Consider the following 19,554-nt stretch of genomic DNA (forward strand, 5'->3'; position numbering starts at 1 on the left):
CAATGGGGAGCGAGGACGGGCCGTGGCGGCGGCCAATGGCGGCGCGCGGAACGGGCTGTAATGGCCCGGGCATGAGGGAGGGGAAAGCCCCTCAGGGCGGGTGCGTGCCCAGTTTGGGACCCACTGGGCTGGGCGCCGCTGTACTGGGCGAACTGGGAGCGGCTTGGCAGGGCCTCTGCTACTCCCCTCACCCCTCAGGGGGCTTCCTTCCCCCTTTCTCAGTCCCCCCCACCCAGAGCAGCCTGGGGTTATTCCCACAGCCCCCCCCAGCGCCGACCTCCCCTCAGCCAGCGCCTGAGGCGTTTCCTCAGCCCACCCCGTGGTACCCCCCTTCACCCCGCATTGGTTGAGGTAAATAAGGACAGATTTGGGGTAGGGGATCGAGGCCTGACCCTGGGGGCCTCTCTCCATCCTTCTGGGGTGTCGTGGAGGGGATTTCACCCACCTCTGCCGCTTGCCACAGCCCCCCACGACCACCCTACGGGGGACCCGCGCCCCGTCCCCGCCCGCTGCGTTTCGGGGACCCTCCCCACGCGTCCTTCCCAGAAATACCCCGCAGCGTGCCGTCATCCCGCTAAAAGGGAAGCGCCACAACCCCTTCTGGATCCTTCGAGTCTTGAAGGAGGCGGAGGGGGGGGGGGACATGACAGAAAGTAGCTGGTGATAAAATCTGAGGCAGATGTTTATTTTTAAGATGGCCATGTCTAGATGTTTCTTGCCGTTCGCCCTAGAAAATGAAGGATTTGTCTTTGTCAACAACTCTACTGTGGTCTAAGAGAGAACAAACAACCACATCCTTCCCATAAACCGTGCCCGGGGCAGGTCCCTCGCCCCAGTTTTCCAGCTGGGATTTGGGGAGCGGGGACAGTCGTGTTGTTCCCCACAGGAGGTTTTTGACTCGGAGAAACCCTCGAGTTTCCCTTCCTAGATCATTTTTGCTGAGCAGACATTCCTCCCTGACAGGCGGGGGCTGTTTTGCCCTTGGTTTTAAAAGCTGTTTAATGCTTTTACAGCTCAGGAAAACACGGGGAGTGGAGGAAACGGGAGAACAATATTTCTGGAGCCACCCAACAAAGCAGGAGTGGATAAACGGGGCCTTCCAAGCCCTCCCCACCCCGCATGAGGAAAAGGGATGTGTTTTTGTCAGGAGTTGTCTCCCTTGTCCTTCGGAGCTTGTTTGTCCGTGTGTTCCTGGCACGCTCTGTGCTTTTCTTTCTCTGCCATCCCCTCCTTTCCCCAGAGTTAATTCACACCTGTTAGTATAAACTGATAAACCGGCCAGATAAACTGTAGGGCATAAACTGTTCGCCTGCCAAACTTGAGGACAAATCTCCTTACTGGGAGAGAATTATTTCACAATTAGGCACGTAATGGAGGAGCTGCACCTTTTTCCTGCCGCCTCTGGTCCCGGCAAGCTCGCCCCGTTGTCTCCTGCCGAGCGCTAGGAAAAAAGGGTGCCGGATTAAGGAAGAATTGCGGATTTGTTCTAATTTGGCAAAACGAGGAGAGCTCTCTTTCCAGCCTTGCCAGCTACGGGATATTTGATCCCAAAGACCCCAGCCTGGATCTGCGCCCGGCATTCCCTCAGGAGCCGTGTTTACGGTCTCTCTCTCCGGTTTCCTTCGGTGCCCGTCTTCCCAAGGAAGATGTATCCAGCCCATGGCCGCTCGCTCTTGGACAGTGAAACGCATTCCAGCAATGTCAAAGGACGATCGAGTCCTAAACCAAAGAGCTTGCCAAAGACACGGTCCAAGGCACGTTCCACAGCCCCGATCCTCTCCAAATTACTCTTTATCTGTCCGTCAGCTTTTGCCCTTTGCTCTCCTGACTTCTATCTGGCTGGAAACGCCTCCCCGGCCCTTCTGCAGAAGAAGGAACAGCTGTAATTTCCTCAGGGCTGAGACTTGGTTCACAAGGTTTCCCACGCGAGCAGCACCCTGGGTTAAGCAAGGCCTTTGGAAACGATGAAGAATTTTAGCTTGTAAAAAGAAAAGCATCAAAACCTCACGTTTCCTTCTAAAAACAAGGGCACCAGAAGAGAAGCCACTTGGATTTCTAGGCAGAGCTCTTGGGGGGCTTCCTTGCTCCCACTAAGGATTTTTTTTAAGGCATTCGCCCCCCTCTCAGCTCATTTCCCACGGGGATCGTTGGAGGATCCCCCCCCCCTTCACTGAGAGCAAAGCTGCTGCCGAGGGTGGACGGGGAGCGTGGCCAGAGCCTTGTCCCGTCCCGGCGTGCCTGGCCGGGGGCGAGGGACAGCGAGGAGAGCTGCGTGACTAACGTTATCCGCCGGGGATAACCGGGTTCAAAAGCAGCAGGGTTGGGCTGAGCAAGAAACCAGGCCCTGAGGTGACTCACGGAAAGCCGGGGCTGCTGCCTGGGTCACGGAGAAGGAATTGGGTAAGGCAGAAACTGGGCACGACAACAGCTTCCAGCGCCACGCGCCGTGCCGTGCCCTGCTGGAAACTGCCCTTATTCCCACCATCCATCTGAATCCTGCCAGTAATAAAATCCTGACTCAGATAAAAGCCTTTTTGGTTTTTTTGTTTGTTTTTTCCTGGTCCAGCTTATCGGGAGCTGCCACCCATCGTTGCCTGGAGAAGCCACGCTCCTCTCGTGGCAGGCTGGCCTTTGTCCCCTCTGCCAGACGACTGGCTGCCACCCTGAACCGCTGGGAGAGCTGGTGGGTGCCTGCAGGAGGCTGCAGCTTCTCGGTGCTGTTTTCTCCCGTTTTTTTCACCATATATGGTTGCTTCCAGCAAATTCCAGGCGGGGAGGTGGGGGAAGAGAGGGACGCGAAGGGATTCACAACGGCCCGAGCAAAGGGACAGAGTGTGCCTGGTGTGCGGTCGAGAGCGGGAGCCAGGGCGGAAAAGGCATTTCCTCTGCGAGGTTGTTTATGTACAGGGAACGTAATAAATAAATCCCCCGCTGACTGCGTCGGGTGCGTGTGGCTGCAGCGGGAAAACGAGGGACTGTGGGACTGGGGTGGCTCCTGGAAAGCCACCGCTTGTCCCACGCTTGGCTTCTCGCTGCTCACCTTTGGCTGTGGCCACGGCGGCGGTTCGACAGCCCGAGATTTCGAGGTTTGAAAGCAGGCGGTGAAGCGAGGGCAGCGTTCTCTGTTTCGGTTTCTAAATCAAACCAGCAGTTTTGGGGAGGATGTTAAGGTTTGTGGTGCCTGGCTTGCGGCGGGGGCACAGCACCGCTGGGTGGCTGAGGGGAACGGGGCTGGTGTTTGAGAGCTCCTCAGGGATCTGCCGGGGACAGGCTGGAAGGCTCTCAGGGCAGATCCCCCTTGGGGCTTTCCAAAATCAGCTTTTTTGGTGGCTTTCGCCCGCAGCGATGGCGTGTGTCACCGCTGTGTTCCGTAGCGCTGCGCAGGCTGCGTTCCGTTTCGAAACGCTTTGTGGCAGCCGTATCACGGATCGGGATCCCCTCTGCCCCTTCCCCATCCCTGCGGAACGGGGAGAAGTCCCCTCAGGGCTCGGGCGTGAGGACTTCACCCCCCAAAGCCCCGAGTTTCCAGCCTCTGCCGAGGAGCGCGATGCAAAAGCCCTTCCCTGGCAGATGTTTTTTTGCCCTGGTGGGATTTCTTCACTTCTTTTCTGGCCAGCTTGTGTTTTGCAACAGAGGAAGGGGAAAGCCACAGCGAAGTGTCAGCAGCCTGTGATAAGAGACTGAACTCAGTCATCCGTAAACAAGGAGGAATTTGAATTCAGAGTTTGGGACGTCCTGTGTCTGTCGTCTGGTCTGGGCAGGAAAGCTCCCTTACACCAGTTCTCTCCTCCAGCTGGGAGAGCGTGACCCCTCCCGGGCTCCCGGCGCACGGCAGGGCCGGCGGAACCCGCGGCTCCCGGCTCCGTTGGCCAAGCCTTCCTCTTCTAAAAGAGCTTCTTCCAGCTCATCTCTTTGCCAAGCCAACCCGCCAGGTCCTCTGTGGTGTCCGCTGGGTTTTAAATATGTTGTTATGAAGGGAGGAAAAAGTATCATAAAGCAAAACATTTCCTGCTTCATCCATTTGTCCCTTGAAAGGCCCCGGCAGGTTCTGCAGATTCTGGACACAAAGAAATAAGGGAGTTTTCTTACTTTTCAGCAGCCAAAGCTCCTCTGAGGCGGTGTTTGAGGCGGTGCCTGGGAGCAAGGGGATCCTAATGGAGATGCTCACCCCCAAGGAGCTCCCTAATTTAGAGAACGAGATTGGGTGGCTAAAATTGGGGGGGGGGACACACACGACACACACAATCCCCTCCCGGAGCTCCTTCACCCTCACTGATCTCCCGGGCAACGAGGCCAAAACGCTGGAACCTTGAGGGGAGCGTTTGGGGGTGGCTGGGGTGAGGGTGGGCATCGCCCGGGCCGCCCCACCAAAGCCCTTCCCATATTTTGGGCTCTGTGGACATCTAGAGGCCTCGCCGGGAATGACACGGGAGGGATTTTCCCCCCCCCACCCCTGCGGGCTGGTCGGTTGGATTCCACTGACGACAGGTTCATGCTCCTGGTGTATCATTACCGGTGCATTGGCCTGCCCAGCCCCGGGTACAAAGTTTAAGAGGAGGCAAGTGAAGCTGCGTTTAAATGCGGCCGCTGCGAGGCAGTTCCTCGTGTTTTGAGCGTGTGTATTTGTAATCTTTATGTTAATCTTTACGTGTTTACGAGAAGAAGGAATGGCTGTGAGAAACCCGCAGCGCGTGCCGGTGCGTGAGGACGCGGGGAGGTTGGGCCTCCAGAGATCCGGCTTCTGTGCCTCTGCTGCCCCAATGCCGCTGGCAATATTTCTTTCTTTCTGTGATTTGAGGTTATTTTTCATGCCAAACGAGGGAGGAAGCGTTCCACACCGAGACGTGCCCGTTTCAGCCACTGTCCCCATTCCTGTTCCCGGCCGGTGTCGCTGCTCGAGGCGTTGGCCGTTACAAACACGAGGAAGCCGAATCGAACCCTGAACTTGGTGGGGGAAGTTCTCGCCTTTGGCCTTCACACCTCGCTGACAAAACCTGCCAGCGTTCGGCAGGGAACGTGCTGAGAAAAGCCACACACGTTCGGGTGGTTTTTAAACCATTTTGAAGACCTGCTCCTGGTCTGGAGAGCTCTGGTTTGCAGGTTAGAGGTTTGGCAGCTCCAGCGTACGCGGCTCCGTGCCCTCCCCGCCGCACCGGCAGCCGGCAAACCCGGCCACCTCTGGTGACCAGGCTGGTTTCTGGCACACGGAGCAGCAGCTGCTAATGAAGATTCAGGTTTGGCTACCACACCTCGTGCCCCGAGGCCTTGGCAAGTTCTCTGACTACTAGAAATCAGAGTGAGAGGGGATGTAAGAGGAGCAGATTGTCCCAGACTTCTCACATCTTCCTGCGAGACCCGGTGCCGGCTGCTGTTGACAACCACCTACCAGGACAAGCAAAGCCCAGGACTGGGAATTCCCTTGCTCCAAGCGCCCAAGTTGGGCATCTGGATTCAAAATGGCCCAAAATGGGCTCGCTTTTGAAAATGCTGGCCGGTGTTGCCGCTGTCTTTTTTAGCAGGTGACACACGCTAGGAAATTTAAGGGCTCGCTCCAAAGTCGACTGACGTCAATGGAAATACTCTTGTTGACATCAGTGGGGCTTGGATCCACGCCTACGTTCCACTTCTTTATTTCAGACTGCAATCTGTCAGGGGTGGAAAGGTCTCTCTTCTACTTGCAGACTTTAGCACGTCTTTGAAAGGTCTTGCTTCCTCTGCAATCGTTAAGCTGAGGATGCAGAGCGCAGAACAATGATGAGAACGGGCACAAACCCATTCAACGCTGTGCACGTTCCCTCGGCGTTGCTGGACCCCAGCCAGGCTGCAGCTCAGGTTTAGGCATCTAAGGGGGGGGGGGGTGGCCTTGGTTGTGATGCGCTGTGACTCCCCAGTACCCGCTGCAACCAGAATGACACCTCCATGAGCTGCTCAGGATGGTCCAGCTCACCTTTCCCAGAGAGCACTGGCCAAAGGCCTCTCCTCAGGGATGGCGCTCTCAGTCAGGTGGTTTAATTTTGGTTAGTCCTGCGAGGAGCAGGGAGTTGGACTCGATGGTCCGTTTGGGTCCCTTCCAACTTGAGATATTTTGTGATTTTCACGGGCTTTGGGGTTTGCCACGTGGATGATGTGTGAGGGGTCTTGACTCCACCTTTCACAGGCAGACCCAGGAAACTCCGCTCTTCTTTCCAATGAGAGCAAAGCCCTCGGAGCCCAATTCATTGTCTCCATCCCGGGTGGGACGTTCGTGAGCAGGTTAGGAAGAGTGAAAACAGGCCCCTGCAAAGCTCCGGCTTAGCCCTGGCCACACACCTCGGTGGGGCTGGAGCTAACGCAATGCTACGAGACACGTGGTGGGCCAGGCTCCGCTGCGCCGCTTCCCTGCCGTGCCCGTGCGCCCCACCTCCCCACCTCCCCACCTTCGCGTTGCTGGTGGGCCCTGGGGGCTCTTCCGTTCTCATTTTATGACTGTGGAGGTGCCACGAAGCTGGGGGGCGAGTGTGGCCCCCACTGACCTCCAAGGGTCATCAGCCAGCGAGATCCTCATCTCAAGCCCCCCCTTTCCCCACGGCGTTCTTGTTGATTGGCTCCGTTGGCCCAAATCTAAAGGATAATTATATTTTGCATCGCTAAATCTGACGGCGACGCTGTGTGGCACCCTGGAGGTGGCTACCTGGATCAGGTGAATCCTGTTTCTGGGAGGAGCTCCGGCACTCTCAGCCCTGCAGCCTCCTCAGGGCTCCTGAGGGTTTTATCCCCGGGGGGAACGTTGCTACCGCGGGGACCTGCAGCCTCCCGCGACGCGGTGGAGCGCGGCAGCGAGGCCGGCTGGCTCCTGCTCAGTCAGTGCGTGTATATATAGACCACAAAGTGCCCCAGAGTAAAAGGAGCCGTGGGTGGAAGGCGAGATATTATTATCTTCACCTGCTGCTGCCGACCAAAGAAATAAAGAGACAGATGACAGGAAATGAGGACTTCAAAAATAGACACCTTTAATGTAAAAACCTCCAGGGATTAGCGAGAGCACCGTACAAGAAACAGAGAAACTCTCACGCTAGTCACCATGTGCTTTGAGTGCAGTGTCGGAGGAGGAAGTGTGCTGAGACATCTGAGAAACCTTTCTGTGTTCACTCTTTGTGCCCTTGGCAGAAGAACCAGAGGAAAAAAAAAAAACCAACCCAAAACTGACCAAAGAAACTGCGGAAATACTGAAACATGAGTTGTAAAACCTCCCCTTACGGCTCGACAGATCCTCTGTACCTGGATGATCTGTAATTCTTTCCCCCCGTGTCTGCCAGCTCCATTCTGCCTCCACAGGGCTTTGCCAGGCTCTTCCTATGGGACAGGAATGGCAAAGTTTTTAATGTGAGCCCTCTTTATTAAAAAAACCAAACAAACCTCTTTGCATAAGGAAAATATTTCTTAGCATATAGAACTCTGGCTGCTTTCCTTAAAACCTCTTAAATATATTAAACATCTCACGTGGCCTCACCTCTGTATTTATGTACAGCTGCTAGCAGCTCCCCTCCTCATCGATAGAGTCGTACGGCTTCTTGCCAGCTCCACGTTTTCATTATTAATTCTCTTTTGCAAGTGAAACACACAGTCTGGGCTGCGTTTGAACGGGGTTGTGACAGGGACAGAGAAAGTTGGGCCCAAGGGAGAGGAATCCAAGGGGTATTTTTCCTCACTGAAACTCAACGCTGGTCCAAAGTCCAGAACTGGCTATACTGAGTCCTAGACATGTGCCAAGACAACAAGGAAAAATAGCAACAGTAGCTTGAAATGTCAGAGACCTGACACTCTGCAGCTCCCAGCGCTGGAAATTAGCACGTTACTAATCCAGAGAGAGGAGAATACAGTACGAGGTGGTTGATTTCTAGCTCAGAAAGCTCAAACCTTGGTCACGACTCTCCGACAACCAGCTTAGTGCCTTGCTCGTCTCTTGCGTGACTTGGGGAGCAGCTGGGCCAAGGGGCCCCAAATCCACCAAGCAACAGTTTTGGACTGCGATAACCCGGGGTCTGGGCTTTGAGCCCAATATTTCTGAATCTGTAAGGTTCCTGAGTAAAAGTCTGCTGTAGTAATGCTGGAAGAAAGGTGTAAAGCCAGTTTATGGAAAGGCTTTGAGGGGCAGAGAGGTTTCCTAAGTGTGTCTTCACCCCGTGTGTTTCTTTTTCTTTGGTACGGATGCAATGTCCTCGTCTTTAGAAAAAAGAAATGCACTGGAATCCAACAGAAAAAACTGTGATCTGCCTTCAGGAGAGGAACCAGGTGCGAGAACCGTGGATGCAAACAGCGTCTGACCATCGTTCATCTCCCGCGCTCCCCTCCCCAGAGGTCTGGGCCTCCGATTCCTTATTGCTGCAGCGACACTTGATCCTCGGTAAGGCCCCGCTCCTGAGCTGCCAGGCACGGGCCTTGAGTCAGCAGCTCTCTCGGGTTACCCCTCTGCACCGGCTGGATGCGATGCCAGCGAGAGTTAAAAGTGCAACAAAACAGCCCAAAGACCAGAGGTGAGGAGGAGGAGGAGGAAGGAAGAAGAGACGCGCGGGCAGCCTGCCCCAGCCTGGAAGATGTGGAGTTTCTCGGTGTTGGGAAGGAAGACCCTGGCGTCCTCCAAGGCCCCGTGAGCCGCCATGGTGAAGTTGGCATCCCCGGAGGTCACCACGTCGAAGACGCACGACTGGAAGTAGACGTCCTCCACGGGCAGCATCTCCTTGCAGAGCGCCCGGGCCGTCTCGGCCGCCTCGCGGGCGCGGCAGCACTCGCTGCGGGAGATGCGCTGGCTGCGGGGGCAACCTCCCACGCAGAGCTGCAGGTCTTGCTCCTCCGTGAAGGCTCGCGCCACCTCCTCGGCTGCCCGGATGGAGAAGGAGAGCTGGCGGCCGGCCTGTCGCACGGCGATGGTGGTGCCGATGTACTCCGCGCGGATCTCCACGTGCCGCCCGGGGCTGCGCTCCCGGATGGCCAAGCTGCTCCCGCCCGGCCTCTCGCCCCCGTTCACCGAGCCGTCCTCGAAGGCTGCCGGGAGGTTGTCTATCTCAGCCTGGTAGACCTTCTGGTCGATGCATTCCTTCATGTTCTTGAAGATGATGGTGAGCTGCGGAGAGGAGATCGGAAGGGGTTTGATCTCACTTGCCGGGCGTCAGAGCCGTGGCCGGGTCCCCACCCCAGGCACTGGCTATCGAGGGGAGGGCGAAGCAGCTCGCACACATCCGCCTCACTGATGCACCCCCTCTGCCCCCAAACCGCCTCTCCCACGCTGCTGCAGCCCTTTGGGGAGAGCAGCGATGTTTCCTTCTTCCCTTCCTTTGTCTCCTTCTTTCTTTAAGACCATTTAAACCACTGAAAACTGCAACGGAGCCAAGCCCGGATGGAGTGTGTGGAGGTAACCCCAGACCACGCCGTAACCCATCCCCAGGCAGCAACGGGAGCGTTTTCAGGCCCCTCGAGGACCTTCATCCCACTCGTTCCTGCAGACCTTCATTCCTGCTCCCACCTGGGTTCAGCTGAAGCCATCGCTGCCCTCCCCAGCAGTTTCAGGGAAGGCAGGGAGCGCCCTGAGCCATCGCTGCAGCCCGGAGGTGAGCGGATTTGCTGCCAAGCCCCGTGCACGAGCGTTACCTTGCTGGTGACCGTAGCGTTGGAGCCCTTCGCCACCGGAGAGCTGGTTGCTTGCACAAACAAGTAGTCATTGTCCAAGAGAGGCCAGGAGCCCTCCACTCGGCAAGTGTGGAAGTCATCGTGGAAAGTGCGGATATGGGGGTCCCCGAAAGCCGCGCAGTGCTGGTAGCTGGGGGGTTGGCCGTGCTTGTAGAGAAAACTCTTCTCATAGTTGCAGATATCGAGAGACTCGAAGCCCTGATGGTTGGGGGCCGGGGGTCGGGGTCGGGGCGGCGATGTGGGCCCCTCCTTGGAGCAGTTGTTCTGGATCATGAGGTCCTCGATGCCGTGGACGGCGGAGTGGTAGGCCAGGTCGCCGCGGCAGGTGCGAGCCGTCTTGCGGGTGCAGTGGGAGTAGGAGCGGAGGGCGTTGCAGTACGCCGCGTTCCTGTTGGAGCCGCGCAGGTTGAGGGTGGCGGCCACGTACTCCGAGTTGCAGCGCAGGATCTTGCACTGAGAAGAAACTGGGAGAGACGGGGCGGCTCGGAGCATCCCGCTAGAGCTGTGGGAGTGGGGAGGGGCAGCCCCTTCCCCTCCCACCACCTCCCGCCGTCTGGCCCGTCCGCATCTCACGATGGGGATGCTTTCTGGAAGCGCTTCTCTCCCCGTTTTAACGAACTCAGTGGCCAGTTTAAATGACCTGAGGGGAATGAACCCAGGCTTGCCCGCTGCCGAAACAGCACAGAGGGCGGACACGGGGCTCAAGGGGTGTCCTGAAACAACTGGGATGTGAGATGGTACCTGGGGCGCGAGCGCGGCCCAGAGCCAGGGCAGCAGTTGTGACTGTGGCCCTGGGACGTGGCTCAGACAGAGATTCTTCGCCCCAAGGCTTGCCAGGGGACAAACGGGAATTTCTGAGCTGGGAAACCCCTTCTTCCCATTTCAACCTTGGCTGGGCCGTGCGGCTGCTCTTTCGCAAGAAGCTCGACTGCCCCAGGGACATCCTGCCCCTCAAACGTGATTTCGCCGTGCTGCAGAAGGCCACGTGCCGCCGCTCCCGGAGAGCTAACGAACTCGCCGTGGCAGGGATCGCTTAGCTCGTTAAGCAGAGGGGTTAGGAGGGATGGCTGCCCTCGCGGGAGGGCAGGGCAAGGCGCTGGGATGTGAATTTGGGGTTTGCAGGCTGCGGGTCTGAGCCCTCCTGGTAGTGCCTGGGGTGCACGAAGGGCAGCGAGGGCCCGAGTGACGGTGCCTTTCGCTGGGCTTCGCCGGTGCCCTGTCTTATCTTGGGAGCTCACGGAGCTCTGAAGGGCTCTCCCAGGGCAGGGGGCTGCGCTGGCAGGGGCTAGTGATGCTGGTGGCCACGCTGCCTGCCCTCCCTGCTGCCTGTGGTGGGCTCTGCTACTGCCCGACCCTCACGGCAGCAAGGGGAGGATCATCCGCTTGCTGCGGTCCCCTCCCAGGAGCTCTGTACCCTCCCCGCAGCTCCCACGGGTGCCCTTGCCAGGGATGGGGCTCTGGCACGGCTCTGCCCACGCGGTTCCTTACCATGCCTGCAGAAGAGGAGGAGGAAGAGAGCTCGGAGGAGGAAGAAGCCAGGGTTTTCCAGCTGCCCCGGGCTCTTACTGCGGGCAGGTTTCCCCATTCCAATCCATGCAGAGCCTGGGGGGTTGCTCACCCCTTGGCTTGTCTCCGCTTCATTCAGCAGGTCCCCTGGAAGCAAAGCAGAGGTGGGACCTGAGAGGTGCCAGCAAACACCAGCCGCTGCAGGGACGGAGCTGCCAGCAGCCAGGCAGCTGCCAAACCCCGCAGGCCTGGGCTGCGCTGCTGCCCCGCGGCGGGAGGCAGCTTTTGAGCAAAATCCTGGAGGGTTTGGGTTTTTTGCAAACTGCTTTCAACCACTGCAACTCTCATCTTCCACCCCGAGGCAGCTGCGTGTGTCAAAAAAGTTAAAGCTTCCAGCTGCCCGAGGAGGGGATGGGTGAGGGACTTCACGGCAGGGATGCGAGCGGCCGAGGCGTGCGGAGAGCACCCAAACTGTCCTGCGTGTCGGGAGCAGCGTGGGCTGCCTCTGGCCTGCGGCCGTCCCCACCAAAGCGAGGGTTTGGAGCACACTGCCGGGTGATACCAGCCCCCCCGGGTGATACCAGCACCTCCTGCTCCACCAAAAACCTGCGTCCAGGTTCCCTCAAAGCTGGGAAACGTGCTCTCAGCCACATTCCACCTTTCCCTCTCGCTGCGCCTGCGGCTCTGGCTGCTCCCTGGGTGCTGGGGGGCTCGAGCTGGTTGGAGGGGGGGTGCAAGGAGCTGCACACACACCCCCCCCCCGGGCAGTGGGCTGCGGCAGGGGGGGGGTGCAGCCACGCTAAAAACTGAACTCCCCTTGTGCTTCGTCAGGGCTGGGGATTTGAGTTCTTGGTGGCTTATTTTAACAGCTGGTTGTAGGCACTTGTTAGTCAAATAGCCTTTTGCAAAGGTCCTTTTGAAACTGCTCTATGTGAAATTGCTTTTTTTTTTTTCTGTCCCCTTTAGCTTGTGTGAGGTGCCAGTCGCCAGAGGCTGATGCTGGGGGGGATGTGGCTGTGCCTCGTCCCCTGGGCAGCCCAAGGAGTCGATGTTACCGACACTGCGATTGCGAGTAAGTGTAAGCTGCCACCGGGGGGGGGCAGAGAAGAGTCTGAATTCTCATCTTTTTCTCAAAAAAGGAGAAATCACAGTCCTACCAACCCCGTCTAGCACCTTTCAGCTCCCTTTGCCGTGGCTGCGGCCGTCAAACAACCACCATCGGTTGTACTGGCTGGCACGGTGGCGTAGCCCAGTGCTGGCGGCCCCCCCGCCAGCTGGATTAATGGCTAACGGGGCAGATGTCCGGGGTGGAAACGTGCTTCGGCCCTGCTGGCGATGCTCTGGCTGCCAGCCGCTCTTGGCAGCCAGGACGAGCTGAGCCGACCGTGCTGGAAGGGGGGAAAAGTGGTCTCTGCAGCCCTGGGGGGTGGGGGGACACGAGTCCCAGAACTGGGAATTTGGTGTGTACTGGTGAGCCAGGTACAGGCAGACCGCGTGCTCCGATCCTCCTCCGACGCCCGGGACTTGCTGTCACATCCCACCCTACCTGTTCTTCCCCTGTTTGACCAGGTTGAGCCTCTTTCTTGGGGCTCACGGGAGCTGGTGACCCCTCAGCACTACCAAGTCCCCCGGCGGTGGTGGTGACGCGGAGGGGACCTGTCCCTGGCGCAACGCTTGGTGGATAAACAGCTGGTTAATGTGTGGCAGAGCCCGGTGGCTCCGGCCGGGGCAGGGAGAGGCCCTGCCATGGGTCCTGCAGGCAGCAGGAATTTTTTTGGGGTGTCCTGACCCCGCTGGGGTTGGGAGAGGTGGGAGCAGCCGTTGGAGACGCTCCACGAGCCTGAGGTGATGGGGAGGGGGCTGGCGTCTGGCTGTGCAGTCGGGGTGCTTGGGGCACCTCGGTTCTCCCTCTGTTTGGGGCCACCTACACGTGGGACCGGACCCTGGGGCGCCCCTGGGTGCCAGCACCCAAGTCCTGCTCCTCGGATCCTCGTCCCTGCAGCCCCACTCACCTGCATTGGCCTCCTCCTCCGGACACGAGCTGGCTCCCGGTGCAGGGAGCTCCTTCCCGGGCGGACAGAAGGGCTGGCGTGTCCTTGTCACCCAGCTCTACCCCAGGTGACAGCCAGAGAGATCCACGGGCTGGCAGCCGGGAAAATGCCACCCTCAGTCCTGGGCACCTCCATGGCCTCGCAGCTGGATAAACTCCAGGGTGCTGGTGCGGAAAGCCCGGCCGGGGGCGCGGGGAGCAGACCCCACCGCAGGGCACCGCGGTCCCTGCTCTTCCTCCCCGGCTACCTTTGCTCCGTCCTCTTCCCCCCGCGGGGCAGAGGATGGGTGTTGAAATAGATCCGCCTAAATTTAGACAGGCTAAAACCCAGCCAAGAACAACAAGCGGAGGGGGCAGAGGGAGACGGTGTGCGGCAAGGGAGGGGGGCAGAGGAGCCCGGGGGGGGAAGGTGGGAGCCCCCAGACCCCCTGGGGCTGGGTGATGCTACACGGTGACGTGGGGTAGTGTCACTCGTGGGGCTGCGGGAGCTCGTTTCCTTGGAGCTACCTGGTTTTCCTTCCCTGGGGGATATCGCGACCCCCTGCCTGCACCCCTGCGGAGTGAGTCCCCGTGGAAAAATGCTTTTTCACAGGAACCCTTTTTCAGCCGTATTTCTCGTTGCTTCTCCTCCCGGGGCACAGCCGAGTGCCGAACGCAAACAGGGCACGGGCCAAAGGTGGCCGGTGACCCGCGGGGTCGATGAGCCACGCCGCTGGCTTCCTGACAGCCCACCTGCGAGGGCGCAGAGAGCGGCTGCACCAACCCCTGTCCCTGCAGGGAGGAGAAATGGTGGGGAAATGTCCAGGTCAGGCTTTTCCAGCCCGGTTAGGACCCCTGGCAGTTATGGCAGGTCCCCCAGTGCTCCCAGCACCCACAAACCCCTTTGGGAACCCAGCCAGAAAAAAACCTCCTGCCTCCTAAACCAAATTCCTCCTGTTTTCCAGGTCTTGCTCTTCACGGTGGGGAGCGAAGCCTCGCAGACCCCCAGCGCCCTCGACGCCTTCGCGCCGGGAGCCTCGTGCCAGCCTCAGCCCAGGAGAGCAGCCGGGCTTAACCAAACCCCCCCAGGTACCGCCATGCCCCTCCGGGGGGAATCGCTCCCCGTTTCTGCAGCACATCTCGAGACCACTTTGGGTTGTTTAGGGATGAAAAGGGTTTCCCCCTCTGCCCCTCTCCTCTCCTGCTGCGTGAGCCGAGCAGCCAGCACTGGGGGTGGGCGTCGTGGCAGCTTCTAAACTGCTCTTCACCCAGGGAATTGGGGAGAAAAGGAGGAATCATGGCTGCTTATCGCAGAACAAGCTTAAATCTACAGCCAGACTTCTGTTTGAAGTGTAACAGTACATCTTCCTTGAGGGCAATGGGTAGAAGAAAGGAAAACAAGGAATAAATACCAGCCTGGGTTCAAATCCCAGCTGGGATTTACATCAGCAGCCACCAGAGCAGGAAGGTTTTAGATGCCCAGGTTTGTTTTTTTTTTTCTCTCAGGGTGCATGAAGGCTTTGCAGATCTTCTCCATGCCCAGTATTTATGCGCTGGGTCTCTGTTACCTGGTAACGAGGGATAACCAGGGAGTGGAAAAAATGTTGTTTAAAAAAATAAGAGCCATATCCTAGTGTAGCTTCCCAAGGTCCGCCCTGGCCATGGCTCGGGCGCCTGGTATCCTCCCCATCTGCTGCCGTAGGCTTCCCCGCAGCGAGCCCCCGGCACGGGGAGGCGCAGACACCCACCGAGGGAATCGGTTACACGCGGGGCGGGAGCAGGGGCGGGCAGGTGGGAATTTTTCTGGAACAGCAGACGGTACCATCTGGGCTCGGCGCGAGCGGAGGCCTCTCGGCATCCCACCCACCTGCTTCGTTTGGACAGGGGAGAGGAAAATTGGAAGAGACAAAATCCAAACCGGGTTAGCCAGGTCGCTGCAACCCAGAGGCCGGGTTGTGGGACCCTCCTCGCAGCCCCGGGACTCAGCGTTGTGGGTGCACGTCCCTGGCGACGTGCCGGCTCCTGGCCGTGCCGTGAAACGGAGCCATCGATTGCTTTAACGCCGTCAGAGCGCAGCAGCTCTCCGAGCTGGGGGCTGCCGGCATATGTTGGGCTGAGGAGGCTGGGAATTTCTCCCGAGCTGGCAGAGAGTCACGGTACCAAGACAAAAGCATCTGTGATCAAACTGCTTCCGAAAGCCAACTCCCCCCCCTTCCCACCAGCAAAATCAGCTGGAGGTTTAGGAAGGCACAAAGCGCTGGATCCCGCCAGCTGGGTCACCGAATCCTGCCACCGAGGGGGCTGCAGAGCAGCTGGCTGCCCCCAGACCCTCCTGCCCCACAAGACGAGGTTTTCCCAAGCTCTGCGATGCCTCGGCAGCGGGGAAAGGGATTTGGGGGTAAAAGCAGGTAACGTGCAGCACTGCCTGTGAGCGTCACCCACGCGGACGGTCAGCTGGAGAAGTGTCATCCCTCCAAAGGTTGGGACGGCGCGGTCGCGGCTCAGCCCCAGCCCCCATCTAACCCCAGCACTAACGCCGTGAGTCTGGCGAGGGTTTTGGTTTAACCCGAGTGTTTTGGAGATTTAATTTGCTGAGGGAGACCAGCCCCAGCTTGGCTCTGAGCTGACATCGGCCCTGTCTGCAAATCCACTGCTACCAGGAGTCCCGCTCCCAGCCCGGCCGTGTCTGCACCCAAAATGGCCTCTGTGGATGGGGAAATTCGACAAAATATTGTCTAAAGAAGCGTCAGGTCTCTGAGGAGCCTCCGTCAGAGCTGTGGGCACGAGCAAACCCTCCTGCCACCCACCAGCATTGTGAGGTGAGCGCAGCACGTCCGCGCCGCTCCTGAGCGCGGCTTAGTTAAGCCACCATCCGGAGAGCATCCCTGGGCGAGCAGGATCAGCCGGGATCAGCCAAACTCCCGAGGTTGGCGACGGGGGATGAGCCATCCCCGCACTGCCCGGCGCACGGCACGGCCGCCAGCATCCCCGGGAGCCGCAGCAGAGAGCCGGCCCGAGCCGCAGCGTTGGGCTCGGGGTCGGGAGCGGGGCCTGGGGAAGGCGGGAGCTGCTGGGGAGCTGGAAGAGGCTCTCGCTCCTCGCCAGGTACCGACACAGCAGCGGACGGGCCGCTCGCACGGTGCCTGCTCAGTCCCGGAGCATCCACCCTTCTTCCCACGCCGTGCTTGGCATAAACCCCCCATCCCTCCCTCCCTCCCTCCCCAAACCTCTGCCCAGGATCCCAGAGTTCCACTTACCCCAGCAAACGCTGCTCTGACCGGCCACAGGACGGGCCACCAAATGTCCCCAGCCCCTCAGGACGTGAATCCCGGTACCCGGCGAGGGTTTGGCAGGAGCGAGGAGGGAATCACGGCTGTTAACGCCCCGGGCTCGGTGCGGAGGGAGCAGAAAACAGCTGAACTTTACGACAGCCCGATCCGTCACCGCAAGCTGGAGGAGAGGGGGCTAAGTCGACGCTTTAAAAATAGCCAGTAGTATTTTTGATCCCGAAAGCTGGATTCCAGTGGGGAGGGGAAGGGAAAAAAAGGGAGGGAGAGCCAAAGGCTTCCCAACTGCGCACTTCAAATCTGTGGGCGAGGTGGACACGGGGTCCCAGCCGGACCGCTCGGAGCTACTGATCTCGGGGAGGGGGTTTTCTCCAGGCTCTGGGATAAACGGGCAGGTTGGGAATGCGAAGAGCTGCTGGAAATTGGAGGCAGGTTCCTCTTCCAGCAGCACCTGCCTCCTCAAGCACCCAGCACCCGGCCCGGGCACCTTCCCCTGCCACAGCGGGGCTGGGAGCGAGAGGCCTGGGCAACCAGGAGGGGGAGGGAAAAACCGATGAAGATGCGAGTCTGGGGTCAAGTTAAACCCTTCCTCCAGGTTTCTCCAGCCCAGAGCTTTCCCTCTCCCCTGCTTGGGGAGCTCAGGAGGTCCCCAGAGAAGGACAGATGCTGGGAGGACCAGAAATCTCGGTGCTACGTGTGGAGAGGGAAGATCTCGAGGAGGTTGGGGAAGAATCTGCATCCTTCAACCGCCCTGCTGGGAGGTGTGACCCTGCACCCGCGGGTCCCTCCAGCCGCGGGACGGCACCTCCAGCCATCCTGCTCCCCTGCCCTCGCCTGGACGCTGCTCCGAGATGCTCCCGAGATGCCGACGTGCGGATAAATCACCGGCCCCGAGCACCTGCTCCGGGCCTGGGCAGCTGCGGGGCAGAGAAGCTAAAAAAAGATGGAAGCAGATGGGAGCCGGACGCAGGCGGAGGGACCGGGAGGTGTCCCCTGCCCTGTTTGGTCACCGCTGACCCCCCGGGTGCCGGTGGCAGCGCCCGGCGCACGCAGCTGGGCCGCTGGAGCTCCCCGTGCCTCAGTTTCCCCATCAGCTAAAATCCAGCGTCCTGCTGGCCACGTACCGCGGGGGGGGAGAGGAAGGTCTGGGCTCTGCGGGGGTGTCGCTGGGTGCGTACGGACCCTCCGGGCACCGGTGGGAGCCCCCCGCGCCCCCCCCCCCCCCCAGTCCCACCGGGTGCAGGATGAGGCCTGAAGCTGCCGGGGGGGGGGGGTGGGGGTGGATTTGGGGATGCGGGGACAGCAGGCGAGGGGGGGACACGGCACCGCAAGGTGGCAGCAGCACTTTGCGAGTGGCAGCGGGGTTTGCGGGGAAGCGGGGGGGCTGCCAGCCCCGGCCGGGGAGCGGGACCCCCGGGCAGGGCCGTCCCTGCCTGCCCCGACCCCCTCCCTGCCTGCAAGGAGGGGAGGAAGGGCAGCCCGGGGCTCGCAGGAGGGAGAGGTCCCTGCTCAGTGTCCCAGCGGCTCGGGGACCAGCGGGTTTGGTGTCCCAAAGGCCACCCAAGGCCCCTGGGTTTCCACTCTGTGCCTCAGTTTCCCCACTCCTGCTTTCAGCCGAGGCCGAGCTCGCTCCAGCACACGCGGCCCAACTAACGGGTAAAACCAGAGCGAGGGGCTGGGAAAAGCCAACTCCTGGTGTCCCTTGGGCCTGTCCCACCCTCCCCAAATCCTGGGGCACGCACGCTGCCCCCGGGCTCCCCCCAGCCCCTTCACCGGCTCCAAACCAGTGGCAAATTTGGGTTTCCTCTGCCCTCAGCCTGGAGGGGAGGCTCTGGCTGGGCTGGATTTAGCAAAGAGCCGGGGAATCGCTTCTGCCCGTCTCCAGGCCTCCAAAATGCTCCGGCGAGGGATTTTAAATGATCTTTTTGTCACCTTTAGCAGAGGTCTGGGGAGAAGAGAAGAGGGGCTGGAGCTGGGGGACCTTCAGGGGATGGTTTTTCCTCGCTCCCGAGCAGGAGAAGGAAATGAACACCCAGCTGAGCTCCGGCCGGTGCCAGCTCAGCCCAAGAATACCTGGAAACGGTTGAGTTCGAAAGGGGAAAAAAACAACCTTCAATTTATGGGCTTGTTTAGGAAGGGAAATAGAGAAATATCCCCCCCAAGACGTGGGGCATCGGAAACCGCAGTAAATCAGCCAGAGACTGTTCAAATTTGGTGTCATTGTGTGGCTGTGACACAGGATCCGAGGGGGCTTCCTCTCCAGGGAGGAATTGTGGGGGGGTTGGCTGGGAAGGGAGGAAGAAATCGGGGGGTTCCCAGTGCCCCCCACTGACCTGTTGAACTTCACTTTGCAAACCAGGTTCCAGCCAAGGCGACCGAAACCCTGGGCCAGGCTCAGCGATCCGGCGCGGCGACGCTCCCGCAGCCTTTGCCTCCTCCTCTCCCCTCCCAGGTAACGTGGGGACGGGAGAAGAGCCCCCGGGGGGGTGAAAACACGTCCCCACACGCACGTACGGCGCGTGTGGTCCCTGTGTGGCGTCACCTTTCCCTCGCCGTGATGTTACACAGAAAGATCTGCACGAAAGCGTCGGTGTTTCAGAAACACCCAGCGACGTGTGAAACGCCCGTGTGGAAGCGTGGGCATGGCGTGTGTAAGCGTGGGTATGGCGTGTGTAAGCGTGGGCACGGCGTGTGTAAGCGTGGGCATTGTGTGTGTAAGCGTGGGCATGGCGTGTGTAAGTGTGGGCATGGCGTGTGTAAGCGTGGGCATTGCGTGTGTGTGGGCATGGCGTGTGTAAGCGTGGGCACGGCGTGTGTAAGTGTGGGTATGGCGTGTGTAAGTGTGGGCATGGCGTGTGTAAGCATGGGCATTGTGTGTGTAAGTGTGGGTATGGCGTGTGTAAGTGTGGGCATGGCGTGTGTAAGCATGGGCATTGAATGTGTAAGTGTGGGCATTGCGTGTGTAAGTGTGGGCATTGCGTGTGTAAGTGTGGGCATGGCATGTGTAAGCGTGGGCATTGCGTGTGTAAGTGTGGGCATGGCGTGTGTAAGTGTGGGCATTGCGTGTGT

General features: G+C 59.5%; 2 protein-coding genes across 3 annotated transcripts; both read right to left on the reverse strand.

Annotated features, from left to right (window-relative positions):
* Window positions 1-3,079: 3,079 nt before the first annotated feature.
* LOC141916861 (uncharacterized) lies at window positions 3,080-6,825 on the reverse strand. Its single transcript, XM_074809708.1, has 2 exons — window positions 4,169-6,825; window positions 3,080-4,057 (listed from the first exon to the last, which is right to left on the reverse strand). The coding sequence occupies exons 1-2, from the start codon at window positions 4,868-4,870 to the stop codon at window positions 3,905-3,907; spliced, it is 855 nt and encodes a 284-aa protein (XP_074665809.1). The 5' UTR covers window positions 4,871-6,825; the 3' UTR covers window positions 3,080-3,904.
* Window positions 6,826-6,965: 140 nt separating this feature from the next.
* Window positions 6,966-13,477, reverse strand: HJV (hemojuvelin BMP co-receptor). Of its 2 annotated transcripts, XR_012621208.1 has the most exons (5): window positions 13,182-13,477; window positions 11,152-11,316; window positions 9,625-10,127; window positions 7,490-9,100; window positions 6,966-7,332 (listed from the first exon to the last, which is right to left on the reverse strand). XR_012621208.1 is itself a non-coding variant. In XM_074809706.1 (4 exons), exons 2-4 carry the CDS (start codon window positions 11,246-11,248, stop codon window positions 8,480-8,482), a joined length of 1,221 nt encoding a protein of 406 aa, XP_074665807.1. In that variant the 5' UTR covers window positions 11,249-11,316; window positions 13,182-13,477; the 3' UTR covers window positions 6,966-8,479. The 2 variants fall into 2 exon arrangements, 1 of the variants encoding a protein (XP_074665807.1); XM_074809706.1 differs by having other exon boundaries at window positions 6,966-9,100.
* Window positions 13,478-19,554: the final 6,077 nt, after the last annotated feature.

This window comes from Strix aluco, chromosome 30 (assembly GCF_031877795.1).
Source record: "Strix aluco isolate bStrAlu1 chromosome 30, bStrAlu1.hap1, whole genome shotgun sequence".
Classification (NCBI taxonomy): domain Eukaryota; kingdom Metazoa; phylum Chordata; class Aves; order Strigiformes; family Strigidae; genus Strix; species Strix aluco.

What these genes read in the sequence shown, in the direction of transcription:
- HJV (XM_074809706.1), bottom strand. Translation starts at nt 11,248, where the DNA reads ATGGGGAAACCTGCCCGCAGTAAGAGCCCGGGGCAGCTGGAAAACCCT. An exon ending in CCTCCTCTTCTGCAGGCATG is followed by an intron (nt 10,128 to 11,151) that starts GTAAGGAACCGC and finishes CGTCTCTCCCAG; the next exon opens with TTTCTTCTCAGTGCAAGATC. An exon ending in ACGCTACGGTCACCAGCAAG is followed by an intron (nt 9,101 to 9,624) that starts GTAACGCTCGTG and finishes TCCTCTCCGCAG; the next exon opens with CTCACCATCATCTTCAAGAA.
- LOC141916861 (XM_074809708.1), bottom strand. Translation starts at nt 4,870, where the DNA reads ATGGGGACAGTGGCTGAAACGGGCACGTCTCGGTGTGGAACGCTTCCT. An exon ending in AATTAGGGAGCTCCTTGGGG is followed by an intron (nt 4,058 to 4,168) that starts GTGAGCATCTCC and finishes CTTTGTGTCCAG; the next exon opens with AATCTGCAGAACCTGCCGGG.